The 24,361-nt window shown below is 45.2% G+C and overlaps 1 protein-coding gene across 6 annotated transcripts in view; it reads left to right on the top strand.

Moving 5' to 3' along the window:
• PECAM1 (platelet and endothelial cell adhesion molecule 1) overlaps positions 1–24,361 on the top strand; it is a 74,520-nt gene that overhangs the window by 5,312 nt on the left and 44,847 nt on the right. For 3 of the 6 annotated variants that reach the window (XM_058561387.1, XM_058561386.1, XM_058561388.1), the window contains exons 1-3: positions 14,902–15,214; positions 15,301–15,327; positions 23,527–23,820. In XM_058561387.1, coding sequence (XP_058417370.1) covers positions 15,181–15,214; positions 15,301–15,327; positions 23,527–23,820 — 355 coding nt within the window. In that variant the 5' untranslated portion in view covers positions 14,902–15,180. Of the gene's footprint in view, positions 1–14,403; positions 14,524–14,901; positions 15,215–15,300; positions 15,328–23,526; positions 23,821–24,361 lie in introns of those variants that run through there. The other 3 variants (XM_058561385.1, XM_058561384.1, XM_058561383.1) reach the window with 3 other exon arrangements.

Genomic DNA, 24,361 nt, shown 5'->3' with positions numbered 1-24,361 from the left:
TCCTCTTTCACATAAAAACAATGCAATTATTTAAAGATAGTTATCAAATGTGCTCCCAAATCCTCTTTCTTAGTCTTAGCATTCCCACTTCCTTCAAATGCTTCTCTTACCATATGGTTTGGAGGCCCTGCCTCAGCATTATCATCACTCGTCCTCATGGTTTTGGGTGTTGCCTCCTGAACTGAGCGGGTGTGACAAAATACAGTGGGACTGTCTTCTTTCCTTTTCTGAACTTTTGACTTCCATTAACGCTGCCAACTGTGATGGCAGCCACGCCGCTTTCAAACTCATCAGTCTTTTCCATGCGTTCTACTGTTAAGCAACGTCTCCCTCATCCTGTATTTGTAAGGTCAGCTTTGAGGAACTAAGACCAGGAACTTAACTTTCCATTGTGTATCCTCATTTGACCCTTTGCTCCCTCCTGGTGACGTCCTTTTGACTATGGATTCTGTCTTTTGGTCTCTTACCCATCCTTCCCAGTGCTGTATCATCCAGCAATCCAATCAGTGTGCTCTCCAGAGTCCTCGTGTGAACCATCAATAAATATATTGACCAGGAGAGGGAAGAAGACAGAGCCACGTGGCACTCCACTAGAGACATCCTTTGAATTGACCTTCATCAAAACTCTTTTGATATAATTGTCCCACAAATGACAGATACCACATACTTCTCCATGAGGACCTCAGGACAGACCTGGTCAGACATCTTGCTGAAATCCAGAACCCCTGTACCTGGAGTATTTTTCTGTTTCAAGAATCTAGTAATCCTGACAACAAAAGAAACCAGGTTGACTTGTCATGACTTATTTTTAGAATATTCTTGCGGGTTTCTGGTCATCACCACTTCCTGCCTGTTAGCTGCAGGTGCTCTCTGCCAACCCCATAAGAGTTCTACTCTGATCTGCACCTGTCTACTGGGTGCCAGGCTCTCATCTCAGTCCCTCCACTGAGCACCCCTCTTCCTGTCCTGCCTACTTCATGACTCAGGCCTCATCCAGCCCTTAATACCTGGCCTGACCCCTCCCGGGTGCCACACTCACAGGCAGCCCTGTCAGGTCTGGCCCGGAGCCCCCATTTTTCACTCTTCCCTAAACTCCAACCACAGAGGTCTGGGCTCCCTCCATAATTTTTTTTTTCAACAATGACTTTATTGAAGTTCTGTACACAGTGTGAGCCGGGACTCACTTGGAAAAGATTTTAGGGAATGCTTAGACACAATATAAAGTTTCTACATACCTAATAAATATAGTTCTTCCTTGATTTTCGATGGGGTTATGTTCTGATAAACCCATCGTAAGTTGAAAATGCATTAAAGAAGTTGAACAAGATCAACAGTTTTCAAAGATTCTGTTAAAACCGTAGAAATCTTTACCCCCCCACACACAGTGTCATTCCACAAGATGATTTAAGTGTGTGTGTGTATTTCAAAAGTAAAAAAAATGAAACAGTCCATTCCAATGTAGACATATTCATCCTTCAGTCAATCTTTGAAGTAGGACGAATCGCAAAGCTGAACTTCTCCAAGTTGTGTGATTCAACAATAGTTTCCATCTCCATGCTGGAACCCACCACTATAAAGTCAAAAAGTTGTAAATTGAACCATGGTAAGTCGGGGACCACCTGTCGTCTGCTGGAGTTTTATAGAGGATGGATATCAAGGCTCCTGTGATCTGTGTTTTTGGAATTCCCTATCCTCCCCTTTTTTTAAACTCAGGACATTTTCTGGGTTTCAGGCTAGATACTAGAATGGGCCCTTCTCAGCTCCATCACCTGGAGGCCCAGCCCAGGAAGAGCACCAAACCTCTTGACCCAAAAAGCTGATATGGCCGAGCCTCTTAAGCAGAAGCCATTGTTTCCTTTCAAAGCAAAGACGGAGGGATCTGCTGAGAGCCGAGAAGAGAGCGCCCTCACAGCCCCCAAACTGTGCTTCCTCTGTAGTTCCCCAGCCAGACTTTCTGTTCAAACTGAGGTGATAGGAGCCTGCCTGGTGGCTATGGCATAGTAAAGTTCACGCGCTCTGCTTTGGCGGCCTGGGGTTCGCAGGTTGAAATCCCAGGCACTTATCAAGCCGTGCTGTGGCAGCGTCCCACATACAAATAGAGGAAGACTGGCACAGATGTTAGCTCAGAGCCAATCTTCCTCACCAAAAAAAAAAAAAAAACCCCACAAATCCGAGGTGATAGTTGATGGTGATAAAGAAATGGACACGCACTTCTGCTGGTCCTGTGAAAGCCAGCAGGGCGTGGACAAAGCTGCACATACACACTGTACTCAGAACCACTCCTGTTGGTAATGTTTTTTTTAAAATATTTTAAAGTATTTTTCTTAGATTCCCAGAGCCTGGGTGCAGAAGCGGGCAAACCACAGAGGGATGATGTGAACAGCATCCATCAGCCCACATTCCCATCTCTTACCTTCTGCGTTTTCTGCTACTTCTCAATCCCTAATATTAAAGTATTAGGGGAAGGACTGATTACTAAAGCCTAAAGCTTTAGGCTTAAGAAAACAGGTTGGAGAAATGGCTGCCACCTTTTCCTGGGCCCCCAGTGAGGCTCCGCACTCCTAGAGGTGGGAGTCTACGGGCACTGATGGGGGGACGGGGCACTGCTCCTGTTGGGAAGTCCCCTTAAGGGGAGACTAGGCTGCATGAAAAATGCCTTTAGGCATAGACATTGGACTTACAAGTACTCCCTGCTCATAGGAGCTGCCAGGAAGGGAAACTGCCAGACCTCCCCCGGAATTAAAGGGGTTCAAAGCTGGAGCTTGCAGAGACTTGGGGCTCAGGCTGCTCCAGTACAATTTCAACCTTATTACAGATGAATGGTTTGGGGAGGCCTGCTGGAGTACCTAATCAGTATTTGTCAGATTGTTTTTGGGTACATTTAGCATTTTCTCAACAGCCAACTTGAAAATAAACTTCTGGATCAAAACCTGATGATAAGCCAGAAACTGCTGTACTTTATACCAAAGTCACTTTTTGTATCTAAAATTCATTCTGCTGATCTCTAGATAAACCATGACCAAGAGATGTTCTTGGCAGGGTAATTTCTCCATGAACTTATGATAAACCAATTAGAGTTTCCTCTTATTTTAGCAAAGTTTACTTCGTCTCGGATAGAAAGGGCAGAAAAGGGAGAGTGAGGACAAAACCTTTTCCATTGTTTATTATTATCATTATCATTACTGCTGTTACGGTAGTATCAAGAGTAGCCACCATCTAACGGATGTATAGTTTGCCAGTACTTCTGGCAAACTAAGATATCCTCAGGAGGGATCTTTGTTATCACACAAAATTGGGGTTCTCTGCCCGACACGCATAAACAAGCCAATTAATTATGGCACCGGCCTTTGCGGGGAGAAATCAGCTTTTATTCTGCAAGATCGATCTGCCGGGAGACAGGGGGCATGTGCCCTCAGATCTGTCTCCCTGACTCAGGGTTTGGAGTGAAATTTACGTGGTTAGGGAGAACAGACTGGCATGTGGAAACACTGGTGGGACAGGCTTTGATGAGTGGGCTTCAGATATTTATGGTAAGGTTTTAAGCATTTATGATGAGGTTCTAAACGTTTATAATGGGGTTCTAAACATTTTTGCATGAGGTGGGGAAGGAATTTTAACACTGATCTTCCTGAATGAGGGACTCCTCGTTTCTGATAAGAGTCCAGCTTTCAAATTCTGGTCGTATCCATGTCCTTGGGTTCTGTGGAAGGAGGATTTTGGTTCTGAGGGCATTTCAGGTCATGATTTCTTCTTTTGTACATGCCCTGGCTTTGTGACTTTGCATTTTTTCTGAAAGAGAATCCTTTTTTTGTGTGTGTGTGTGAGGAAGATCAGCCCTGAGCTAACATCCGTGCTAATCCTCCTTTTTTTGCTGAGGAAGACCGGCTCTGAGCTAACATCTATTGCCAATCCTCCTCCTTTTTGTCCCCCAAAGCCCTAGTAGATAGTTGTATGTCGTAGTTGCACATCCTTCTAGTTGCTGTACGTGGGACGAGGCCTCAGCATGGCCGGAGAAGTGGTGCGTCGGTGCGCGCCCAGGATCCGAACCCGGGCCGCCAGTAGCGGAGCGCGCGGGCACTTAACCACTTAACCGCTAAGCCACGGGGCCGGCCCTGAAAGACAATCCTTAATCACTTCATTGATAAGAGATGGGGTCTATTCGAATTGGCTCTAAATGGGCCAGTGGTTACATCCTCATATCCTCGTGGAGAAGTGTGGAGTAAATGATAGTGCAGTAAGAAGATTTGTAGCTTGCTGAACATTTATATCGAAAGAATTTTGATTAAGATCAGCCTGAGGCAAGTCTCTAGTAGAGTGCCATAGGGCTCTATCTTTGTTCTTCTCCTATTGAATATATTTATTCATGGATGATGACTCTGGTGACTTCTGATAAAATCTGTGGATGACTTGAAGCTGGGAGGGAGAAGTCAGAGGATAGAATCAATTGTCAGGAAGATGGATAAAGGCACTGCCCTGGAGGTAGATATCGTTATGCACCTTAGACTGATAAGGAAAAGTAGAGAGCAAGACCCTGGGGAAGGCCACCTCTCATACTTTATCTCCTAGGAGGAGTTTTTCTCAGCATGCCTGACTCTGTGTTGAATAATCTGTTGATAAGCCAGCCAAACCCCTCAAAGATAAAGGGCCAGGCCTTTATCTTTCCTGGCGCTCAGGCTGGTGTCTGCTAGGAATGAGAGATAGCATCCCCTCTGTGGGAGCATCCTTGCTGTTTCATCCCAGTGGTGCCTCCTAAAGGATACTGACCCGCTAGTCCTGGCCTGGCCTGGAGTGTATATTTCTGACACTCCCTCCCATCTGTAGCCCCGGTTAGTGCCTTGTTCCCCCTCATGTCCCCTGAATAACCTGAAAAAGAAAAAATGAGGAAAGGGACTGCTTCAGCTCCCAAAAGTTCTGGCATTTCTACACATGACTCCAGTTTAGCATGAGCATTCTGGAAACAGGCTGCTTCCCAGAAGGGGTCTTGAGCCAGGGTGGTCAGATAAAATGCAAGATGCCCAGTTACATTTGAATTTCGGATAAAGACCAAATAATTTTTTGGTATGTCCCATGCAATATGTAGGACATATACCACAACATGACTTGTTGCTTATGTGAAATTCAGATGTAATTGGGTGTTGGGTATTTTTATTTACTAAATCTGGCAGTCCTACCCTGAGCTCATCCAAACTCAGAGGTCAGAGGCGACTGCCAGGGGCCTCTCAGGAGGCCTGGCCTGGCCTTCTTCCGGCCCAAACCACCTTTCGCCTAAAGGGATGCAGGCCCCCAAACCAAATACGCACACTTCCTCCTTCACTCCTATGGGCTCCTCAGGCCCCGGTCATCTCCACTGGCCTTGGGCCTGCCCTCGCTTCAGGGCTGAATCTTGTCTCATGGGGCTAGAGGCTGACACTGGCTTTCTACCTGCCCCCGAGGAGCCTAGCTCCATGCTGAGGCCAGCCATCCAGAGCAGATCTGACGCCATGGCCTGTGTGTCGCCATCGTACACGATGACTGTCTACGTCTGGGCTGTGCTTCTGGCTCATTCACTCATTTAGCAAATATTTACACAGGGCCCACCATGTCACAGGCATTGTGTTGACCACAGGGGCACTAGGTGAGCCCAGCAGACCCGTACCCGCCCTCACGGAGCTGACAGCCCAATAGAGGAGACACATCTCAGGGATCACACAGATAAATACAGGATTTCCAACAGTGGTAGGTGCCATGATGGAGCATACGGGGAGCTTTGAGACTGTACAGCCAGAGGCCTGCTCTAGTCTGGGAGTCTCCTTGGAGCTGGGCCTGGAGGGGAGGAGTTAGCTAGATGTGGTGAGGGGTCAGGAAGAGCTTTCTAAGCAGAGGGGAGAGCCTGACTGCAGGCTGGTGAGGCAGGGTTGGGGAGCCAGGGTTCCGGGGCTGAGAGGAGGCCAGTGTGCAAGGCAGCCTTTCCACCCACCACATCTCCTCTGTTCCTTTTCCTGCTAAAAGTCACATGCAGGACCAGTTACATAATTTGTGGGTCCAGTGCAAAATGAAAATGCAGGGCCCCTTTTTTAAAAATTATTAAGACTATCAAGGTGGTGACAGCAGGGCATTAAACCAAGTGTGGACCCTTCTGACCTGTGCAACTGCCCAGGTCACACACCTGGGAAGCTGGTCCTGGTCTCATGAATCATGTATGTGTCAGGTCAGGGACTGGATCTAAGTCTTCTGCCTAGAAAGATGCCTTACAAGCCTAGTTACTGGAGGCCTCAGAGCAAGCCATACAGGCACTGGCAGGCAGACGAGACTCTGAGAACTGGTTGATACTTCACCTTCTGGCTCTGTTTCTCCATTTGTAACAGAGGTCATGAGACCCTCTGTAGAGGGCTGCTAGTGACCCCCAAAGATATCAGGTCCTAATCCCCGGAACTTGTGCATTGTACCTTATATGGAAAAAAGATTTTTGCAGATGTGATTCAGTTAGGGATCTTGAGATGGAGAGATTATCCTGGATTGTCTGGGTGGGCCCTAAATGCAGTCATGTGTCCTTAAAAGAGAAAGGCAGAGGGAGCTTTGACACACAGAGGAGAAAGCAATGAGAAGACAGAGCAGAGAGAGATTTGAAGATGCTGGCCTTGAAGATGAGAGTGTTGCAGCCACAAACCAAGGAATGCCAGCAACCTCCAGAAACCAGAAGAGGCAAGGAACAAATTCTCCGCCAGAGCCTCTGGAGGGAGTGTGGCCCTGCTGACGCCTTGAGTTTAGTCATGCTACTGATTTTGTATTTCTGCCCTCCGGAACTGTGAAAGAATAAATTTCTGTTGTTTTAAGACACCAAGTTTGGGGGAATTTGTTACAGCAGCCACAAGAAGCTAAAACACTGCCTCCTGGGATTTTTTAAAATAACAGCTTTATTGAGGTGTATTTCATATAGCGTAGCATTTAAAGTGTACAATTCAATGGTCTTTAGTATATTCACAGAGTTGTGCAACCATTACCACACTCAACTTTAAAACGTTTTAATTACCCCTAAAAAGAAACCCCACACCCACTAGCAGTCAATTCTATTCCCCTACCTCCCCTAGTAGGAAACTACTAATCTACTTTCTGTGTCTATGAATTTGCCTATTCTGGACATTTCATATGAGTAGGATCATATGATATGTGGCTTTTGTGTTTGGCTTCTTTCACTCGACATGATGTTTTCAAGGTTCATCCATATTGTAACGTGTATCAATACTTCATTCTTTTTATTGCCAAATAGCATTCTTTTTTTTTTTTTAAGATTTTATTTATTTATTTTTTCCCTCCAAAGCCCCAGTAGATAGTTGTATGTCATAGCTGCACATCCTTCTAGTTGCTGTATGTGGGACGCGGCCTCAGCATGGCCGGAGAAGCGGTGCGTCGGTCCGCGCCCGGGATCCGAACCCGGGCCGCCAGCAGCGGAGCGCACGCACTTAACCGCTAAGCCACGGGGCCGGCCCCCAAATAGCATTCTAATGTATGGATATACCACATTTTGTTTATCCATTCATCAGTTGATGGACATTTGAGTTGTTTGTACATTTTGGCAATCATTAATAATGCTGCTATAAACATTCGCATACAGGTATTTGTGTAGACATGTTTTCATTTCTTTTGGATATATACCTAAGAATGAAATTGCTGATGGGTCATATGGTAACTCTATTTTTAAGCTTTTGAGGAACTGCCAGACTGTTTTCCAAAGTGGCTGCATCATTTTACAATCCCATCAGCGATGTATCAGGCTTCCAGCTTTTCCACATTCTCACCAACACTTATTATTGTCTGCCTTTTTAATTATAGCTATCCTTGTGGGTGTGAAGTGATTCACTGAGTTTCCATTTGCAATTCCCTAATGACTAATGATGTTGAGCATCTTTGCATGTGCTCATTGGCCGTGTGTATATCATCTTTAGAGAAATGTCTATTCAAGTCCTTTGCCTATTTTTTTAAATGGTTGTCTTTTTGCTGTTGAGTCATAAGAGTTCTTTATATATTCTGGATCCTTATCAGATATATGATTTCCAAATATTTCCTCCCACTCTGTGGATTGCCTTTCAGTTTCTTGATGGTGTCCCTTGCAACACAAAAGTTTTTAATTTCAATGGAGTCCAATTTATCTATTTTTTTTCTTTTGTTGCTTGTGCTTTTAAGAACAGAAAGCATGAATACCTATTGGGTGTTTCACTTCAGTACCTGGGACATGGTGGTTCTCTTGCCCCTCTTCCCAGGCCAGTGCCCAGGCAACTCAGGGCAGAAGAGGGCAGGCCCCTTGGCGCCTTGGGCTATCGTGTGGCTGATCTGCTGTCAGGGCCGACTGGTCCATTAGGCCCGGGAAGCACAGTGCCAGGACCCACAATACTTTTAGGGGCCCAAGACTAAAAAAATTTTTAAATCGGAAGAATAAAAAAGAACGTTTAGGAGAAAGAAATGTTTCAATATATGTAACACTCATATATTCTTGTTTATACCAGTGCTGTTGCAAAATATAATTAAAATTTATTTTTTATGGAGGAAGGGGCCCAGGAAGACAAAAATGCATACAGCCACGAATCATAATACAATCCTGTCTGCTGTCACTGGAGGGGGGCCTCCAGCAGGAGGTAGAACAGCTCTGACCCCTCCACGTGGTCCCAGCCTGCCTCCCTTTTGCCTAGCTGGCTGTCTGCCTTTGTGAGGGGCCAGACGGGGGCCATGAGGACAGCACAGGAGTGGGCATTGAATTAGGGGCTTTGAGCCCCTCCCCTTGAGCTCATTAAGACAGCTGAGTTGCCAGAGCAGCAATTCAGGCGGGGCAGCCTGGGTTCCAAACCAGACCTACAACTTTTGTTACTATTACTCTTGTGGTTTTTACTGTTATTATGTTCTGATTGTGCTCTGCTGGTTAAACATTCTTTTCAATGCTAGCTCTCATCTGATCTTCATCACAAGGCTGTGAAATGGGTAGAGTGGGCATATTATTCCCATTTTATGGGTGAGGAAAGTGAACTTCAAAACAATATGCTATTAAACTGCAGAGAAGAGACTAGAACCCCAGGCTTCTGATTTGCGCACTAGTACGTGTGCATTCTCCCCTTGGGGTGACTTCCAAATCCAGTGAATGGGGGATCAGTCCTGCTCATCAACTCACCAAGGTTAATTAATTAGACCCGTGGCCACAGACTGGGGGAAGTGGCCAATATCTTATTTCCTATCACCGTAGTCATGAAATAGGCAGGAGGTCAGCCATGCCTGGTGCCGGTAGCTCTCTGACACAGCTACTGCCTGCCACCCCCACCCTGTCTCCCCCACCCCGCCCCCAGCTTCTCAGAAAAACAGCTTCCTGAGGTTTCTTCCAGCAGTCAGCTTTTTCATGCGGCTAATGAATTACTGTGATTCGGATTTGTGTTACTTCCCTGGTGTTTGAAAGCAGAAGCACAGCAGGTAGAAACCACTCTGTCCTCCTCTGATTCTCTGTGGCCGAGAATGGGAAGAGGGAAGCAGTACTGTGGGAGAGCTATGGTCCTGGGTGAGCTTGTCATGCCTGGTGGGAGCACCTGGGGTCTTCATTCTTGGCAATGTAGGAGTCAGTTTCTTGATTATTTACCAAGGAGCTAAAATAGTTGTAGGGAACCTTTTTTTTTTTCTGATCAAGGAATCCACTAAGGACAAGGGGAAGGAAGGGGGAAGATATGTGAGGGCCACACAAGTATAAAAAGCCACACAATTTACTATTTTTAAAAAGGCAAAATAGAAAACATTTCATTCATACATTTTTAATTTTTTTTTTTTTTTTTTTTTTTTTTGTGAGGAATATCAGCCCTGTGCTAACATCTGCCAATCCTCCTCTTTTTTGCTGAGGAAGACCGGCCTTGGGCTAACATCCGTGCCCATCTTCCTTCACTTTATATGAGACGCCACCGCAGCATGGCCCGACAGGCTGTGCGTAGGTGCACGCCTGGGATCCGAACCGGCGAACACCGGGCCGCCGCAGCGGAGCATGCGCACTTAACCGCTTGCACCACCGGGCCGGCCCCCCATTTTTAATTTTTAATAAGACATTCATACTTCACAAATAAAGAACAAGGAGAGCCAGTCCTCGTGGCCTAGCAGTTAAAGATCGGCACAGTCCACTTCAGCAGCCGGGTTCAGTTCCCAGGCGAAGAACTACACCACTTGTCTGTCAGTAGCCATGCTGTGGCAGCAGCTCACAGAGAAGAACCAGAAGAACTTACAGCTATATGCAACTATGTACTGGGGCTTTGGGGGGAAAAAAGGAAGAAAAAAAGGAGGAAGATTGGCAACAGATGTTAGCTTAAGATGAATCTTCTGCCACACACAAAAAAAACAAAACAAAACTTTAAGGCAAAATAAAAAAAAGAGAATAAGGAGCATGATCATCTTTCCAGTGAATAAAATAAATGATGGAGGATATATGCTTTGGTTCTTACAGCATAGCCAACGCATGAGAACTAGGAGGGGTTCTCATGGAAAGAGAATGAAAAGGAGACAGACAGACAGACCCATGGAGAGTGGCAGAGGGAAGCTCTCCTGTGAGGATCCTCAAATCCTGTGAAGGACCAGCCCCACACGGACCTGGCTCCTGGGACCTCAGCACAGGTCACCTGCAGTACTGTCTGGCTGGGAAGGAGCTGGTACAGCAGCCATTTCAAATGATTTCCAACACCCTGAGGCACAGCTTTTATTTTAAAATTCAGTTTCTTAGTTTGATTTTTAATAGGTAATACATTCACGTGATTTAAAAACTAAAAAGGACACAAAGTTTCATAATGAAAAGTACCCTGAAAACTATAAAACTTTGCTGAGAGAAAGTAAAGAAGACTTTAGTAAGTGGAGAGAGATACCATGTTCATGGATCAGAATACTCAGTATTATTAAGATGTCGGTTATCCCCAAACTGATTTATAGATTCAATGCAATTCTGATCAAAGTCTCAGAGGCTTTCTTTGGTAGAAATTGAAAAGCTGATTTTAAAGTTCATATGGAAGTGCAAAAGCCCTAGAATAGCCCAAATCACTTTGAAAAGGAAGAAAAAATTTTGAGGACTCATACTACCTGACTTCAAGATGTATTATAAAGCTACAGAAATCAAAACATTGTGGTACTGCAGAAAGATAAACAAATAGATCAAAGGAACAGAATAAAGACTCCAGAAATAAACCTACCTATATGTGGACAGCTGATTTTCAGCAAAGGTGCAAAGGGAATTCACTGGAGAAAAGATAGTCTTTTCAACAAATGATGCTGGAACAATTGGACATACATATGCAAAAAAAAGAAAAAAAAAAGAACTTTGATCCATACTTTGCATCATACACAAAAGTTAAGTCAAAATAGGTAATAGATCTAAATGTAAAAACATGGGGGAAAATCTTTGTGATCTTGGTAGGCATAGATTTCTTAGATGTGACACCAAAAGGATGATCCATAAAAGTAAAAATTGATAAATCGGACTTCATTCTTTAAAATTCAAAACTTCTGCTTATCAAAAACACCATTAAGAGGATAAAAGGACATGCCACAAAACTGGGAGAAAATATTTTCAAATCACACAATTGATAAAGGATTTGTATCCAGAATATATTTAAAAACTCTAAAAACACAATACTAAGAAAACAAACAACCTAACTAAAAATTGGGGGAAAGATTTTGATAGACACATTAGATGGCAAATAAGCACGTGCAAATATGCTCGATATCATTAGTCACTAGGAAAATGAAAATTAAAACCAAAATAAGAAATCACTACATTCCCCACTAGAATGGCTAAAATTAGGAAGATTGATCTGCCAAGTGTTGGTGAGGACGTGGAGCAACTGGAACTCTTATACATTGCTGGTGGGATTGTAAAATGGTGTAATCAAGTTCGGAAAACAGTTTGGCAGTTCCTTAAAATATTAGACGTACACCTACCATATAACTGAGGCATTCCGCTCTTAGGGATTTACTCAAGAGAAATGAAAGTATGTGTCCATACAAAAGCTTGTTCATAGCAGCTCTATCTGTATTAGCTCAAAATTGGAAACAACCCAAATGTCCACAAATAGGTGAATGGACAAACTGTGGTATATTCATGCAATGGAATGCTACTCAGCAATAAAAAGGAATGAAGTATTGATTATGCTGATTAAAAGAGGATAGATAAAAAAAAGTACACACTGTATGATTCCATTTATATAAAGTTCTAGAAACGCAAATGAACCCATAGTGACAGAAAGCAGATCAATGTTTGTATGGGGGATGGTGGGTGTGAGGAGAGGGGTGCAGGGAGGGAAGGATTGTAAAGGGACACAAGGAAACTTTTAGGGGTGAGGTATATGTTCACTTTCCTAATTGTGGTGGTTGAGTCGTGAGGTATATGTATGTATACATACAAAACTTTTCTAATTGTACCTTTTAAATATGTGCAGTTTATTTATATGTCAGTTATACCTTGATAAAGCTGTTAGAATTTTCAATTTCTTAACTAAAAATTTAAAAGTTAATACAAAAAAAAGGTAATACAGTCACAGTACTTAAAAACTAAAAAGTACAAAAAGGTTTACAGCGAAAAGTTCCCAGCTGCCCAGTTTCCACCACCCATCCCCCTCCACCACAGATACGAGGAATCATTTGCATTGCCATAGACTTTCCAAAAGTTAATGTTTACCTTTATTGACCATAAAATATCCTAGTCAATAGTAAATAGCCAGTTAAACAAAGGTTTACATACCCTTAGAGAGTCAGTTAATCCCTAGGAGAGCCTGCTAGTCAATGCCCAGCACTGAAAGAATACTTTGTACTCCTTTTTGCCTATTTCCAAATTTCAGACACTTTTTCTTTTTCTTTCTTTCTCTCTCTCTTTTTTTTTTTGTTGAGGAAGATTCGGCCTGAGCTAACATCTGTTGCCAATCCTCCTCTTTTTGCTTGAGGAAGATTTGCCCTGAACTAACATCTGTACCAGTCTTCCTCTATTTTGTATGTGGGTTGCCGCCACAGCGTGGCTGCCAACAAGTGGTGTGGTTCCAAGCCCAGGAACCAAATGCAGGCTGCCAAAGCGGAGCACACTGAACTTAACCACTAGGCCACGGGGCTGACCCTCAGATACTTTTTCTTATATTATGTTATCTATCTGTTTTTTTGCCCATTTTTCTATTGTATTGTTGATCTTTTTTTCTTGGTTTCTGAGAGCTCTTTACATATTAGAGAGGTTAACTCTTTGACTGTGATGTGAGTTGTACATATTTTTTTCTGGTTTGTAGTTTTTCTCTTGACTGAACTTTTTTTTTTTTGCAAAACAGAACTTTTTTCATGGAGTATAATTTATCAATCTTTTATTTTATGACTTCTGGATTTTAAGTCATAGTTTTAAACCAGCCTTTGCCATTCCAAGGTCATGAGGAATTTTATCATGTTTTCTTCTAGAACTTTTATGGTTTCATTTGTACCTTCAGAAGGGTGGTCCATTTAGGATTTATTCTTGTGCCTGGTGTAAGTTGTGGGATATAGTTTTTCTTTTAAAACATTAACACTTATTTTTGAAATAAAGCTTTGTTTTCTGCTGGTGTTCTAAAAGTATTAGCATTGTGTATGAAACAATGACTAATTTTTAGAAGTTTACTTTGGAACTTAGGGGCATGGGGTGGGACGTTTATCACTATTGCTTGAATGTCATTTTGTGCAACAAAATTGCTTACTCTACGGTATGTAAAAGACAACTTTGAAGCCAACATTTATTTTATTACTCATGATGTTTCCTTTTTTTCCTGCCAAATCAAAATTTGGAAGATGGGTGGGGGTAATCTCCTGTAGGTTGCCAAAGAAGACGGTTTGCAGTGGAGAATGGAAAACACAAAACAACAAAAACAACAAAAGTAAATAACACAATAGAAAAAAATTCCTTTATGCATGCATTGTTCTTTAACAGCTCTTATCAAAACTTTGATTGAACCATAGATTAGAGAGAGGAATTGTTCTCTAACTGGAAGCCATCACTTCTTGGTACTTGCCCTGAGGCAGAGAAGTCTTTGATTTCTATTGTCTCAGTTCAAATATGACTTAGCTTTACCACGAGGCAGTGTGAGAGAGTAGCATTTCAGAAACAACCTGGCATCCTGACCTCAAGGCAGTGATAATCGAATTCAGACAACACAGTTAACTTGTCTTCTCTCACACAGACAGTCATCCATTCTACTACTGTGTTTTGATCTACTAGGTACCAGACACTGTCCCTGCCAGCAGTCCACTTGGGGGAAGACTGTAGACAGTGTTTGATGCAGGGAAGACTAGGGAGGCGAGGGGGCACAGAGGAAGGGCAGCGCAGTGTGGGGAAGACGGGAGAATTCTGGAAGAGTTGATGCCTAAACAGATTTATGATGAATGGGTACAAATTAGCAAGATAGAAGAGGGATAGGGTACTCCAGGCAGGGGAACAGCATTGGCAAAGGCACAGACATGGGAGGTGTTCTGGGAACTATAAATTCTAGCAACCAGAATGTAGGGCTAAGGAAGGAAGCTGTGAGAGATCAGGCTGGAGAGGTAAGCAAGGGCTGGATCGTGGAGGATTGTAAACTAACTTTTCTCTGGGAGGCACTGGAGAGCCATTACAAGGTCTCCCTGCTGAACCTGCAATTTTCTGGAAAAGTCAGCGCTGTCCCTTGGCCTTGCCAGGCAAGTCAGGAGGTCCAGATTTATGCTGTGTGGAAAGAGCCTCCTTGAGGAGCCACAGGAATAGCAGAGTGTCCAAGGAGGGAAGCCCTTTGGGTGGAGGGAGAGAGGAGCCCTCTCACCCTGCCGTGAGAAGGGGCCGCCAAACTCAGGCGAGACAGAGGGAGGGTCAGGAGTGCTGATGTAAATGTCACTTGTATCTTTTTTTCCCTAAAAAAATTAAACAAAGCAGCTGCATTCAGCGGCCTCTCAGGAAGGCCAGTCATTTCCTGAGGAGATAACAGGCTGGCCCAGGCATTGTTCCCAGTTTCCAGCAATGGCTGCCATTACCTGACCAGTGCCACAGCCAGTCTCTCTGCGGCGCCGGGAGAAGTCACCAGCGTGGTCTCTCTGCTTTTCACAGAGCAGGTCTCTCATCTGTGGCGTGTGGGGAGTGTCTTCTGCCCCAGGGGCATGGCCCGAAGGCGGCACTAACTGTGTGAAGTCCTTGCTCTCAGGATACAGCCGGGGTGGGCCCAAGAGGGCAAGATGTGGCTCGGCGTCCTGCTGACATTTCTGCTCTGTGAGTTTTTATTCCCTTCTCACATCACTTAAACTTCGTGAGAATTGAAGCTAATGAAATCAACATATTTCTTCTGTCTTTTCCAGGTTCAAGTCTTGAGGGTCAAGAAAACTGTAAGTTGTAAAGTTTCTACCTCGTTTCATTGTGTCTTTCAGTCATTCTTAAAACTTGTGTCAGATTGCTTGGGTTTAATGCTTATAACAATTGAGAAAAATATTCCAATTTAGAGCTAAAGTTTATTCCTTTCTGGCATTTTTAGAAGGTTTTAGAACAAAACACTTATTCTAAGCCAAGTTCTAATTAGCATGTTCTAGAAGTAGCATACATTTTCTGGATCCTACTGAACTGCTATTTGTTAGGACTGGGGAAGTGATAAAAAAGTGACTGACTCCATAACTTGTTTTTTGTTGTTCTACCGTAAATTTCTTGATTTCATATTCTATCCCGTCCCCAATTGTTTTTATTCACAAATGAGATAGAATCAATTTGTTAGATTCGTGAAGACAGAACACAGTTTAAATTGTTGTTATGACTTTATTTCTCCTAAATGATCTAAAACAGATATTGGATTTCATTTCCCATCCACCCATGAGGCTATGATTATACCTACAGTATTTTGTGCTGGTGCACAGGAAGGGGGGCTTCTGCCTATCTTTGAAGTCTGGTTTATCATCCACTTTAGAGCTAATTTTGAATCTTTAAGATAAGCGGGGTTTTTTTTGCTTCATCTGGAACCCTTTGAAGGAGGGGTCTCGGCTGGATCTGAGGGCTGAACGGAGGGAGATCCCACAGATCAGGATCCCCTTATCAGGTCACTTCCGTTGGCAAAGAATGGGGGTGACTGGGTTGCAGACAGTTGTACAGCTCTTTGAAGATGATGTACACAGACGATGCTCGTTTGTCGAACCAAGGCTCAGAGCAGTGGCTCCAGATGGGGAGGGCTAGTGTGGCTACTAGCAAAGCTGGTCTGCGCATCTCCTGCTTGACTGTCCATGTGCTTCGGGGGGCATTTGATCCCCATAGCAACCCATGGAGGCGGGATATCCCTTGTCTTCATAATCATCCTAATTGACTGATGAGGTCTCTGCACCTCAGAGAAATAACCAACTTGTCCATAGGAGAGACAGTTAGCAGGGCATGGGCACTAGAACCTCCACTGTCCAAAACCTGACTGCCTGTCTGGAGCCATAGGCCTGACTCAAATCTTGAAAGCTTTTACTTTGCCTCCTTGAGCTTTTTTCTCAATCTGTAAAAGGGGAATGATAAGAGAATGGATCATAGAGTCAGTGTGAGGATGAGAGATTGGATAAAAGGAGGTGACTTGCCTGCCCTGTATGCAGTGATTAATACTGTCTGGTCCTAGCCCACCTTTGCAATCACACTTCCTGCACAAACCCCCTCTCCGTCCGCCCCTGCCCACAAGCTCTTGTCCCGACCGCGCCCTGCCAACACCCATGGTTCTGGGCCTCTGTGTCTCTTGCTCAGGGCATCCTGTTTCCCAGGACCTCCTTTCTCTCACTTCTCCTTCCCCACCTCCCTTTCCAGGGTTGCTAGGGAAAGTTCTTCATAGCTTCAGGGACACAACCTCAGGACTGCAGGACTTAGAGCAGGGAGACTCCCATTGCTTCCTCAGGCCTCCACCATGTTTTACACTTGAGGAAACTGAGGCTCAGAGGCCATAAGGTACTTGTGCATGGTCAACACTGGATGTTAGCACAGTGGGGCTAGGACCCAGGTCTCTCTTGCCTTAGGCCACCCAAGACCATGCTGACGTGTTTGACACACCTGACCCGCCAGCTTGCTCCCTGCTGCCTGCTCTCTGCGGTTGAGGTCCTTGGTCACCCTTGGCCCTTTCCCCCCTTTGATCTCAGGCCCCCACCCACCCCCTGGCTGCCTGCCGCAGGAGATGACCTCAGCTCCATCTTCACCTAGAAAACAGTGCTGTCTGGAGGGAACTCCCTCAGCCGCCTGCCTCGCCCTGGCTGCAGGCTTATCTGCCTCCCCACCCATCCTCCCAGCTTCCCTCCTGCCTTCAGAGGAGACATCTACCTCCGTGGCCGGCCAGGGCCAGTCTGTCCACTTGGGCTCTGAGCCCATCCTTCACTTCACGCCCCCGGATTTCACGCTATCATTTATTCAGCCCCCCACCACACTTTTGTTACCTCTATCCCCTGCTTCTGGCTCTTTTCCTTCAGTCTACAAACCCGATTGGTAGCTCTTATTTTTTTAGGAAAAAGAAAAATCACAAACAACCCACCCCCCTCCATTAGTCTTGTGTCCTCCTGTCTATCCACTTCCTTTCTCAGTCAGACTTCTCCCAAGGCTGGTTTATAATCGCTGTCTCTGCTTCCTCACCTCTCAGTCACCCCTTACTCAGCAGTCTGGCCTTGGCCCTCATCCTCCCTGCCATTGAAATCCTCTCACCAAAGGGTCACCAAGGACCTCCTGATGCCAAATGCCATGAACACTTCTAGCCCTTAGCTTTCTGGACCCCTGTGCTGCCTTTGCATGAAGCCTCCTTCCTTGGCTTTCTAGACCCTCTTCCCTGTGTTCTCCTACCTCTCTGGCAAACCCTCCTCCTTTTCGCTCAAGGAAGACTTGGACTTGGGACTTTCCCGGGGTCTGAGCTCAGTCCCCTGGTCTCTGCAGGCTCCACGGTCTTCTCCTCTTTGGACCTCCACCCTCATCTCTATGCCTCCACATAGCCCCCTTGTCTAATTGAGCCCTGGCCTCTCCTCTGAGTGTCATACGTGGCCAATGGGTGACATCTCTTAGTCATCCCCCAGACCCCTCAGAGCCAGCTGTACCACCGTGACTTTGTGTCTGCTCTTACCTTTTTCTGGTATTCCCTACTTCAATCGGTGGCACCCGTAGACTCCTGGACACCCAATCCAGGAACCTTACCTTCCACTTTTTGCCTCAACCCCCATATCCAATCAAACAAGTCTTTTTTTGTTGTTGTAATAAAATATATGTAATGTAAAATTTTATTATGAATGACATTTAGTACGTTCATAATGTTGTGCAAACATCACCACTGTCTAGTTCCAGAACATTTTGATCACTCCAAAAAATAAGTCCTTTTGTGTCCACTAAATATTTTTCAAGTCCACTCCTTCCTTCATTCCCACTGTGCTGGCCTCATCAGCTTTCACCTGAACCCTCGTCCAGGCTGTTTACAGGCCTCTGGTCTCTCCCTCCAGCCCACAGTGATCTTCCTAAAACCCCAGTGTCATCCTGTACCCCCTCCTGAAGACCTTCAGAACAGGACCCAGCTTGTCAGCAGAGTGGGCAAGGCCCTCTCTTCTGGTACCTCCTGCCTGGCCCACTTGGCCCTCCAGCCCCACACTCTGGTTTCTGTAACTGCCTGGGCCCAGTAGCATTGATTTCTTATGTGCCTGTGCCCTGGTACATACTGTTCTGACAGAGCACCCTGCTGCCCATTCTTGGCCTGGTCCAAGGCTCGGTTCAGGGGTCATTTCCTTTAGATTTTTCTTGGCCTCTCCAGGACGGCACTTCCTCTTGGTGCTTACATCAGCATACTCCAGTTATCTGCGTCCCCGCCAGCCTGCACAGTCTAGGACAGCAGGGATGATTTCTTATTCACTGTGTAAGCCCAGCACAGGTGCTTGATAAATGTCGCATTGAAGGAGACTCCAACTGACCTTGAGGGTGCTTGAGATTCAGATGAGCTGGGTCAGCACGCTCTATGCTGAGCACTGAAGTTCTTCAGGGACTCCATGCTTCTTGGCTCCCTGTAACTTTCCTGACGATGGTGGATGGCCCCTCCTTGTCCCCCGCAACCTTTCTTCCTGAGTCATTTCCCAGTTGAGAGCCAAGAGGCTGGCTGAGTCATGATGCCTCGTCTTCCCAGGGAGCGTCAGCATCCGCTGCCTGGTGGCTTGAGGTAGAGGGAAGCAGGCCCCTTCGTTTTAGGGTTTGGGGATTTGGCACTGTGGCCCTTGGGTGCCTTATCTGTGCTGTGGTGACTTTGTTACTTTGGATCCTCCTCCATCAGACTTCATCCCTCCAGGTTCAAAAGATCGGACATTTTGGGCTGTTCCACAACCCTTTCTTTTCATCACAACAGTTCTGAGCCTTTTGGGTTCCATAAGAAAAGCTGTGGATTCTTTCTTCAGAAAAATGCACACTTGCATATAACTGGAGGTGGTTCATGGGCCCCCTAACACCCATCCATGAACCTCTAGGGGGATCAGGTAGCCCAGGTTGTGAACAATCACTCTATTGTGTGAATAGTGAGACCTACATACAATAATCCGGTTTGGCTGTTCCTGGACAGTTTATTCACAAACAAGATAATGTTTTCTGTATTATCTTAGTCATCAGGCAGAGATTTTTGAAGATTGGTTGGGTAGTGTATCTGTTAGCTATTGCTGCTTAACAAAATGCCCCAAAACTTAGTGGCTTTACACAACAATTTATTATCTCACACAGTTTCTGAGGATCAGGAATCTGGGAGCGGCCAGTTGGGTGATTCTGGCTCAAGTCTGTCAGGAGATTGGAGATAAAATGGTGGTCAGGGTTACAATTATCTGAAGGCTTGTCTGAAGCTGGGGTATCTGCTTTTAAGCTCACTCATGTGGCTGTTCCTCGCCATGTGGGCCTCTCCATAGGGATGCTCATGACATAGCAGCTGGCTTTGCTCAGGATGAGTGATTCCAGAACAGGGAAGAGTGACCAAAACGAAAGTTGCAATGTCTTTTGTATCCTAATCTCAGAAGTAACATATCAGCACTTCTGCAGTATTTTGTTGGTCACAAGACCAACCCTGGTATGATGTGAGAGAGGACCACATGCAGGTGTGAATACCAGAAGGCAAGGCTGATTGGGGCCATCTTGAATGCTGGCTACCGCGAGGGTGGTGGTGGAGGTATAGAGGTGCTGGAGGTGGTGAGAAAAGCTACTCTGCTGTTTTGGTTGCATCAAGTCAATGAGGTTTTGGGTTAAGTTGAAGAGCTGGGATTCATATCTTGATAAATTTTATAAAATACCTTCCCTTTTACCATCCTGCCCTCCTTTCTTCTCCTTTGTCTGTTCCAGCTGGCTATGGGAATCCTACCAGTGTATCAGTTGAGTTAATTTATTAAACTGATGTGTTTCCAAGTTGCTTAGAGAAACAAGATGGCAGAAGTGCCCCACGCTAGCGGATATCATCCTCTCTAAAAATCACCACCTGATGCTTTAGCCATGTTTGCTTTAAAATTGTTAAAAAGTGGTTGGGATCCTATAAAAACGAAATGAACTAGGCCCGATCAGTAGGAGACCCAGGCAGGGATGGTGCTGGGGCTGGAAGGCCTGGAGTAGGGAAGAATTGTGAAATGCAGACTGTGAGCTCCAGGCAGGCAGAAACTGTGCCAGTCTCACTCTTCTCTGAACCCCCAGTACTGGGTGCAGTGCCTGGCACAGAGAAGCCCCCTTAAATGTCTGCTGAATGAATGGTGCTAAGGAAGAGGGAAGGGAATGTCAACCAGGACCAGGCTTGGGCAGTGCATACTCTGCCCCTTCAGTGCTCTCAGCCACCTTGCTTCAGTCATTGTTCAAGATTAAAATACCAGGGAAGGCAGGTATTAGTGTTTCCATTTTATAGGAGGAGAAGTTGTAGCCCAGGTGGGTTAAATTACCCCCCACCTCACCAAACCTTACTGATGGCTGTGGGATCGGGGCCTTGGCCCCAGGTGTGCCTGACTTGCCTTCTTCCTGTACCCAGCTCTGTGTCCCAGTCTGGGGCATAACCAGCCATGGGTGTGCATTTCATTCAGGATGATGACAGTAAAGTAGCCCAACACAGTGGGATGACCAACACTGGGAGTCTGGGAAGTCTCTATACTTAACCTGGGAAATTAAAAAATGGCTTTCTTTGAAAAACTCCACCAGAAATATGGAGTTAAGATAGAGCTTTGGAGACTTCAAGACTCAAGAGTTAGTTTTATATCTGTGACTGACAGAATCTAGCTGACATCTTATCTGTGCTCCAACTGCTTAGACGTGGGTTCCCATTTACACTTACTATTATTATGTCCATTGTATGGATAAGAAAATTGAGGCTCAGAGAAGCTCAGTAACTTGCCAAAAGCCATGCAGTTTGTGAGCAGAGGTAGGATTTGGCCCAGGCAGTCTGGCTCTGCTCTTATCTTCTGCTCTCTACTGTCTCCTGATAGAATCACTGCACTAAAAGCATGGCTTACAATGAAGGAGGAGGTACTGAAGGGGCAGTGAGACCTGCCTGTCCCCACCAGGGAAGGGACCATGTTAATTGATGAGAAACTAAATATGGTCCAAAGAAACTTCTGTCTGAGAGTTCACCCAGCAGGCTCCTCAGACCAGGAGCTAATAAGGAACAGAGAAAGACAGAAAAGGGAGTTCTAAATATGAATACTGCGGGAAATAACCTGAATTTAAACAATTGCCTTGTTTCATCTCAGGCACTGATCAGATGCCATTTTTGTTAAATTAATTACTCAGAAGAAAGGGACAGGTGTGGACTATTGTACTGATTTTAAAACCTGAGATATGTCATAAAAAAATTAAGTTCTAAATGTTCAAAAAAAGGTTTGACTTTATTAAAAGAGAGGGAAAGAAAGACAATTTTTATCAGTATCTCTGGCCAGCAAGCTAGCTATACCTTTTCTTGTTTGAAAAATGATTTGGAATCACTTATAAAAATTATGTATTGTTGTTTGAGAGGCTGAGCCACCTGATTTTAAGGTTGTGGACTTTAGATACATTTTCCCCCAAATTCGTCACATATCGTCCATTCTTGCTAGCCATATACTGATCACAAAGATGTTCGAGGGTTTTTTTATAACAGGAATTTGGAAAGTGAATATTTTATAGCACTGATTAAGCCCAGATCCATGTGCTTGAATAATAAACCTAGGGAAGGTAGGGCTAAGGTGCTCTGAGATATTTCAAGAAGCATAACTGGGATCCCAGGTAGGATGCAGAAAGACCTATGGGCAGGACCAAGAGGATCCTCAAAACAGACCTGCTCTTGTCTGCAAGGAATCGTGGCCCGAAGTCCTGACTAATGAACATGGTCCAGAACCTTCTAGCCTGAAAAATTTTCAGAGCAGTGGCCCACCACCAACCAACCAGCAGACAAAAATACTTTTAAATAGCCAGAGAGCATCTAGTTTTAAGCAATTTATCTTCTCATCAGCCCGCCACTGTAAATAAGTCTCAAAATGTGATCTCTAGTCAGCTGAATTCTGTTAACAGCCTATGGTTGCCGGACATAAGCCAATTAAATGCTGGAGGACATGGGCTAGAAATGATGCATTTGGCTGGTTGATCCGGGACCTGGTTTCTGGCAGAGATCAGATAGCTAGTTGGGCATTGTGGCTGCTCTGGGTGCTTGGCCAGAGATTCCTCCCTCTCATCGGTAGTGCTCTTTGCTTCTCAGTGGCAGATGGGGATGGGGACTGCAAGTGGCTGCCACGGAAGTGGTTTCTTTTTTTTCTTTTGGTGAGAAAGATGGGCCCTGAGCTAACACCTGTTGCCAACCTTCCTCTGTTTTTTGCACGTGGGATGCCGCCACGGCGTGGCTTGATGAGCGGTGTGTAGGTCGACACCCAGGATCCGAACCTGCAAACCCTGGGCTGCCAAAGCAGAGCACATGAACTTAACCACTGTGCCACCGGGCTGGTCCCTCAGAAGTGGTTTCAAATTCTCACCCATCTAGTGAGAATTCTGAGTTTATCAGATAGAAAACACCAGCTGGGACTGTGCTAATTTTGTCACGCCTGGGTGGGGAAGGAAAGTTCCTGGGCGTGACCACCCAATTTCAGAATGGTGGTAGCCATCATTTATTAAGCAATTACCGTGTGCCAGTCACTGTACTGGGTGCTTTCCTGCTCCTTGCCGGTAAGTCTTGCAACAACCTACTAAGTAGGTATTATTCCCCATCTTACAGATGAGCTGAACTTAGAGAGGTTAATCGCCCAAGGTCGCACAGAAAGTGATGAGCCAGGACTTGAACGCTTGTCTGCCTAAATCCCACGGTCCCTCTAGGGGCTATGATACGGCAGCTCACAGGCTGGACATGTTTTATTTGGACACACTCTGAAGGCCTCCACCTTTCTTGGTGGGAATAGGAACAACTTAGTACCAACTGCTTCATGCTTGACCCACCACACACAGTTGTTACCCGCCTGGCCCCTGTAGGCATTTGAGACCCCTGAACACTATACTGCGCAGGATGTGATAATACCAATCCAACGTGGTGAAGGTCACCAGGACAATGTTGTTTCTAAGATAACAGGTGTGTCTGCCCTCCTTCCCTTGGCATTTAGCTTTCACCATCAACAGCATCCACATGGAGATCCTGCCGAGCCGGGAGGTGCAAAACGGGGAGAACCTGACCCTGCAGTGCATCGTGGATGTCAGCACCACCTCGCAAGTCAAGCCTCAGCACTGGGTGCTGTTCTATAAGGATGATGTGCTATTTCACAACATCTCCTCCAGGGAGAACACAGAGAGTTATTTTATTCCCCAAGCCCGGGTCTATGACGCAGGGATCTACAAATGCACTGTGATTCTGAACAACAAGCAGAAAACCACTTCGGAGTACCACGTGTTGGTAAAAGGTGAGTCCCTGGAATTGAACACAGCTCAAGCAGATGAAGCATAACACATGCAGCAGCAAGAATAGTAATTGAGTGAATAGTAACACTGGACCTACCTGCCTGTCCATCACCCTTCTCACTCATCTGCCTGGCGTTTTCCTAACCTGAAAACATCGGCACTAGACGTGCTCCCGGTATGCCAGGCTATTTCTCATCTCATTGCCTTTGCACGTGCTATTCTTTATCCCAGGAATACCCTTCTTCCTCTTGTCTCTCTGTGAACTATTGTCTCTCTTACAGTACTCAACTCAATGATCTCTTATCTGACACTCTCCCAAACAAGATTAATCTCCTTCAGAGTCTCAGTGCTTACAGCTCTTATGCTCTCTCTACGTTCAATGGTATTTGTATAAAGGCCATAGGGCTGAGTGTTGACATTGGATTCTGCAGTCCCTGTGCCTGGATTCCAATCGGACAAGTCCCTTAACCTCTCTAAACTTTAACATTCTCATCAGTGAAATGAAAATAATAACAATACCCAGCTCAGGGAGTTATTGAAAGG

The sequence above is a fragment of the Diceros bicornis genome, chromosome 18 (genome assembly GCF_020826845.1).
Source record: "Diceros bicornis minor isolate mBicDic1 chromosome 18, mDicBic1.mat.cur, whole genome shotgun sequence".
NCBI classification, from domain to species: domain Eukaryota; kingdom Metazoa; phylum Chordata; class Mammalia; order Perissodactyla; family Rhinocerotidae; genus Diceros; species Diceros bicornis.
The sequence above is the reverse complement of the archived record's forward strand: the minus strand, read 5'-3'. Positions and strand labels throughout refer to the sequence as shown.